Below are 6,486 nucleotides of genomic sequence, written 5' to 3' on the forward strand. Positions count from 1 at the left end.
GGCGTGCGCGTAGGATCAGCGCGGGGGGGGCTGGGGCTTCCCCGCGGGCTTTCCTCTAGGCGAGAGATGGCAGGGTGTTTCTCGTCTCCCCTGCCGGTCTCCTTTCTCTCACTCTTGACACAGCAGATACTGCGGAGGGAAGCCGCGGACTGGGCTGGCACATACCCCACTTCCCCCGTCTTCTTAATGGGTCAGACAAAGGGAGCGAGACCATGGGCCTTCCTCAGTCGTCACCGGATGGCGGGGGGGAGGGGGGAGTCGCGCGGCAGCCAGTGCCTAACATGATTCAGGGGTTTGTGAGAGGCCCTGGCGCAGCGGGGAACGCCTGAGACTCCACGTTTCCGGTTTAGCATTCCCTCCTTTTTTTTTTTCCTGCTCCTGAGCCCGGCAGCTTCTGGGTCTTTTGTGTTCTGGTGCCCTCGGTGGAGGAAGCGGGGAGAAGAAAGGGCAGTTGAAACGTACCACGCTTTGAGCATTTGGTACTGTCGTCTCTTTTGTCTGACTCATTGAGCTGGTTTCGATCCGTGTTCTTCGCGTTTACTTCGTGTGTTGGTGTGTTGGTTTTTTTTTTTTTTTTTTTTTTTTTTTTTCCTTTATCTAGAAGACTATAGAGAGGCGTAAACCTGAAACATCCGTGCTGTTTGTTTGGTTTGGGGGTGGTGGTGGTCCATTTTCTAGCTGAGGATATTCGGATAAGTAAGTACTTATTTAACTAGCCAGTTTAGCCTCATCGCTAACTATTCCGAGGTTCTATTATTGATTTAAAATTTGTATTGTGTTCCATTTATTTTATTGAATTAAGTATTAGGATAACTTTAACTGCATTTACTATGTAGAGTGTGAAGTGCATAAGTGTTAGGATTCAGTTGCAGTTTATTGGAAGTACTCTCGGTGTACAAGAAAAAGCTTAGTTATATTGATTATTCAAATAACAAATATTTGCTGTTATTAAAGTTGGCTATGCCTCAGCTTAGTTGTAGTTTGGTTCTAAGATGATGTCGTAGTTATGAGACTTTGTTAACTTCAATAAAGTATTTATATTCACCTTTTAGTTTAGCTGGGTAAATTTGCTAGTAACTGAAGGCTAGTGATGTAAATTACTGTTTGAGTTAACACACTGAATAAAATAGCTCCTTTTTATATTGTGAGGTCATGGTTCAACAGGGACATGTGAGGGCTAAGACTCTCCTTTTGGGGGTTGAAGAGATCTTTATATTTTTTGCAAGGGTTTGTTTGTAACCACCCACCAAAAGGTTGGGAAATGTATTTGTAAGGCTGTGAGAGAGTAATGATCTAGTTTTCTGATAATAGCCAGTTATTTTGTTCTTGCTGTGCGTTTGAAAATGGTCTCATGATACTGTATTTTTCTCAATTGAAGATTTCTTTTTATCTTGATTGTAGATTTAAGTATCTGCACTTTTTTTTTTCCTCTAGAAAAGAAGCTGTAGTCATGTTAATCAAATTTCATATTTTCGTCTTACAGGGGGTATGTGCTCAGCTGCTTCACTTCTGTAGATTGTTGGAATTATAAGCTTCTTTTTATATCTCAGAAGGCTGCCTTCAAAGGCCTCTGTTGAAAAGGTTTTGTGTCTGGGCCTTTAGCTGAGATTGTCACACTGCAACCTTGTGACAGGCGGAAGCTAACATAGTTGCTTGTGTGACTGGAGTTTCTGAGAAGTTCAGGAAAGCAGATATGTGATGGTGATAGATAGTTTTCCATTTTTTTTTCCAGGGAATTGAATTTGGAAGGCCATAGCTAATTACTGATTTTAGTAGAAAAGCTGGTAAGAGAGAATTGGAGAAGTCTGTAATCTGTCTCTTCTGAAAACTTCACTTTGACTGTTGGTTTAAAAGATTAAATGGTGTATTTTAGTGTCCTGGTTAGTAGATTAATTTCTGGAAGGTGTATTATAACTTAGGTGATACCTGGACCTTAAAGAATGTGAAAAAGCACAATTTCTTAAGCATGTAGAATGTTTGTGATTAATTAAAATCACAAACAACCTGACCTGGTGCCCCTTCGGTACCGGTTTGTAACACCTTGTTTTGCAGAAATTAACAAACAGTGAAGGTGAAGTATTTTTATTCTTAATTTTGGCAGAAATGAGGGCTAGCATTGTCTACCTTTGGGAGTTGCAGAAGCCTGCCTATATCTTTAAGACAAAAGACTTAACTGGCTTTTTGGAAATGTGTAGGCTGTGTAAATTAACGTATTCAACAGTCTAATTTTATTTTTCTTGGAAGAGTAAAGTCTGGTCTAAGCTTATTTCAGAAATGCTTTTTGATCATCTGTTTTGAGGGTCTCTTGTACATGTGTTGTTGACAGTTAATATTTGGCTTCTATGCAATTTAAGTGGAATTAGGAGTTAATGGTCTTGTTATGGAAGCTTCTCCTAAAGATATAAAATACAGTTTTTAAATGACTGCTACTTGTTACCTCATTGACTTTTTTTCTGTTAACAAATGTGTTGTGAATGTACAAATTACTAATAACGGGATTAGCATCGTAATTATGCAAGATCAGCATTACTGAAAAAGTGGTTCTTCTTTTGCAGTCTGCAAAGATACTAATTACTAGTAATTAGCAAAGATACTAATTACTAGAATTGTTTTGTAGACCTAAACTTGGTCTTGCTTATTCTACCCACTTAGCTGTGTGAGTTTTGGTGGTGCTGTTTCTTTTTTTCCTACCTTGTAAGTGCTCAGAAGTTGGTAATAAAGTTTTTGTTGGCCATTGAATTCAATTTGGTCATAACCTGCACACACAGCTCGGTGTCTGACAAGTATATTGCTTCTCAGTTCTACAATGTATATTGGGTTTGCATGGCAAGATTTCGGTAGCAGGGGGCTGCAGGAGTGGCTTCTGTGAGAAGTTGCTAGAGGCTTTCCTGTGTCCAAAAGAGCTAATGTCAGCTGGTTCCAAGATGGACCTGCTGCTGGCCAAAACTGAGCCAATGGGCGACAGTGGTAGCACATCTGTGATAACATGTTGAATTTTAAAACCCCAGCCCTGAATTGGAGTTGACATATGGATGATGTCTACAACCAGGCAGGAAAGACCTTCCTGATTGGTTTTCACCCAGGGTCTGGACAACCTTGAGTAGGAACCAATTGGAGATCACCACCAGGTGTCCTGTCTCTGAGTTAACAGCATAAAAGCTGGCTCTGTCCACAGTGGTTTGGGTGAAGCTTACCTATGTAGTGACCATACTATGTAGGGTTTCCAGTTACTGGAAGGCCCCCCCCAACGACCCATTGTAGTAGAGCCGCCAGTGGTGGCAGGACATCAATATGGCTGGGATCAGAGGAAGGAATATATCCCTAATAATGGCATCATTTTATAGTCATGGGCACACAGTTGGAGCTGGACTAGTTGCCTGATTTCTCAGTCAATTTGCTCATCTCTACTGTCTTGCACTGTGAATGAGTATATAGAACTTTTCATTCCTCCAGTGGTTGGCTACCTCAGATCCCTCATATATGATTTAAGACTTGAAGGAGTGATCTGGCTTGTGGGCTGTCTTGTTATGGTAACAGCTGAAAGAGTGAGAATGGGAGAAAGAACTCTGCAGGCACCAAGGTCAGTGAAGGAGCACAGGTTGCCCTGCAGCCCCTGGTGAAAACAATGGTGAAAAACATGGTGAGGCAGGTTGTTCCCTTGAAGGCTGTGGAGGTTAACAGTGGAACAGATATCTACCCTGTAGCCCAAGAAGGACCCTGTGCCAGAATGGGTGGATGCACCCAAATGAGGCTTAGGACTCTGTGGGAAGCCTGTGCTGGAGCCAACTTCTGGCAGGACTTTTGACCCTGTGGGGGACCCACACTGGAGCAGTCCATTCCTGAAGGACTACACCCTGTGGAAAGGACCCACAGTGGAGCAGTTTGTGAAGAACTGCAGCCTGTCGGAAGGGCCCATATTGGAAAAGCTTGTGGTGGACTGTCTCCCGTGGGAGGGGACCCTATGCTGGAGTGAGGAGGAAGGAGTGGAAGAGAAAATGTGATGAACTGATTGCAACCTGCATTCCCTGTGCTGATTGGAGGGGAGGAGGAGGTAGGGAAATCAGGAGTGAAGTTGAATTAGAATAAAGAAGGAAGGGATTGCGGGGAAGGTGTTTTAACATTTGTGTGTGGTTGTTTGTTTTTTTTTTTTTTTTTTTTCCCTCTTCTACCTACTCTTGACAAAAATGCAATAAATTTATTTCCTTGAGTAGTCTGTTTTGCCCATGATGGTAATTGGTGAGTGATCTAACTGTATTTATCTTGATGCATGAGCCTTTTGTTCTAGTTTTTCTCTCACATCTGGTTGAGGAGGGAGAATGATAGTGACTTGGCTGGCACCTGTTGTTCAGTCAAGGTCAACTCACTAGACTAAGATAATGGTTTTATCTCTTAGAGGTTCATAACAAGGTTGCTTATCAACACAGTTGAAGTGTTGAATTATATATTGACATCCATTTAGCCATCTTCAAAAATACTGGTATCACTTTTTGGTGGTAAGGTAAGTGAACCTACTTGAATTCTATAACCCTGTAATTGATTTTGGTTGAATTGAAATGCCAATTCCTAATGCAGTTCTTGGTTCTATTTACAGCATTGAAATGGCTCAGGAGACAAACCAGACCCCAGGGCCCATGCTGTGTAGTACAGGATGTGGATTTTATGGAAATCCTAGAACAAATGGGATGTGTTCTGTTTGCTACAAAGAGCATCTTCAGCGACAGCAGAGTAGTGGTAGAATCAGCCCAATGGGTAAAGGTTTGAGTCCTTGTTTATTTTTTTTTTTGTCTTGAAAATATAATGTATAGGTGATGAGAAGAATCAGAGAATGTATTTCAGAAAATCTTCCTGTAGCTGCATACTAAAACTGAATATCAAAGGGAATAATACTTGAAACCACAGTAAAAAATAAAAATTTATTTCTGTGTAATATATTCTGGCCCACTTGGTGTTGAGCCTTAATTTGCATTTCTACTTACTCTCTGCTATACTGTGTTCTTATACAACCCCTGTGGTTTTGGTCATTAACAATATAATTGGTTTTTAAGAAGATGCAGTAGAATGAGAAATCATTTGAAACTGTTCATAACTCTACGCAAAACTACTTGACTAACTTATGTTCTATACTTTGCTTAATTAAATTCTCAAATTTCTGTTCTGTAGGGACAGCTAGTGGTTCAAACAGTCCTTCCTCAAACTCTGCATCTGTACAGAGAGCAGACACTACCTTAAGCAACTGTGAAGCTACTGCTGGTAGTACATCTGAAAAATCAAGGTAAGATTTTAGAATCATCTAGGCTGGAAAAGACACTTAAGATCATTGAGTCCAATCGTGAACCTAATGCTACTAAGTCCACCACTAAACCATGCCTCTAAGTGCCATGGCTACAGTCTTTTAAATACCTCCAGGGATGGGGATGCCACCAATTCACTGGGCAGCCTGTTCCAATTCTTGACAATCCTTTCAGGGAAGAATTTTTTTTTTCCTAACATCCAATCTAAACCTCCCCTGGTGCAACTTGAGACTGTCTCCTTCTGTCCTATCACCTCTTACTTGAGAGAAGAGACTGACCCCCACCTCACTGAAACCTCCTTTCAGGTAGTTGTAGGGAGTGATAAAGTATCCCCTGAGCCTCATTTTCTTCAGGCTAAACAACCCCAGTTTCCTTAGCTGATAGTCATAAGACTTGTTCTCTAGACCCTTCAACACATGAAGTTATTATTTTAAGGATTAAATGAGCTGAGTGTATAGCAACTTAAAGTAACATTGCAGTAACATTGTCCTATTACAGTGAGCTGCTGTGGAGGAAAAAGGGACAGTGAACCTGACAGTACTTTATGAACCTTTATAAATGAGAACTAATTAGTGTTTGGTGTCGGACTGCTGCATTTACAAGGATGTTTCTGGTTTATCTGGGGAAATATTTGCTACAGATTGCCTAAAGTGAGATAGTAGAGGTACAGGTCAGGAACATATATCAATAGCTGATCAGGTAGTCTATTGATGGATTTTGACAGTTTAAGTTTTTATTATGAACTCAAAACTAATTAATCATTTCACTGTATGTGAACAGAAATGTGCCTGGTGCTGCTTTGCCTGTAATGCAGCAAATGACAGAAATGAGCATTTCAAGAAAGGAAAAAGTATCACTGAAAACGGAACCTGAGCCAGGTATGTTTGCAGAGTAACACTGGGTACAACTGACTTAACAGAAGCCAACAACTTTTTTTTTTTTTTTATTTATCTTAAATAAGCATAGCCCTTTGTGTGGATGGTCTTAAGGAAATGTTAATTATGGATGTTTCTTGAGTGTTAGTGCCATGAGGATCAAAATTAGTAGTACCAGAATATAGTTTTCAGACACATGTTCAATTTTAGTGGATAATTTGACACTTGAGCATTGTGACTATCATACCTTCAGTTTGTATCTGAGTGCAAAATGTTTAATTTGAAGTCAGTGTTGATTTCTCTATAAAATGCAGCAGTAC

General features: G+C 40.6%; 1 protein-coding gene across 1 annotated transcript; it reads left to right on the plus strand.

Annotated features, from left to right (window-relative positions):
* Positions 1 to 4,598: 4,598 nt before the first annotated feature.
* On the plus strand, positions 4,599 to 6,169 carry LOC103773942 (AN1-type zinc finger protein 5-like; the record flags this gene model as incomplete). Its single annotated transcript, XM_008941325.1, has 3 exons — positions 4,599 to 4,749; positions 5,161 to 5,272; positions 6,072 to 6,169. Coding segments are annotated over exons 1-3 (361 nt in total), but the record flags the coding sequence as incomplete, so codon positions are not given.
* Positions 6,170 to 6,486: the final 317 nt, after the last annotated feature.

This window comes from Merops nubicus, unplaced genomic scaffold (genome assembly GCF_000691845.1).
Source record: "Merops nubicus isolate BGI_N331 unplaced genomic scaffold, ASM69184v1 scaffold15475, whole genome shotgun sequence".
Classification (NCBI taxonomy): Eukaryota; Metazoa; Chordata; class Aves; order Coraciiformes; family Meropidae; genus Merops; species Merops nubicus.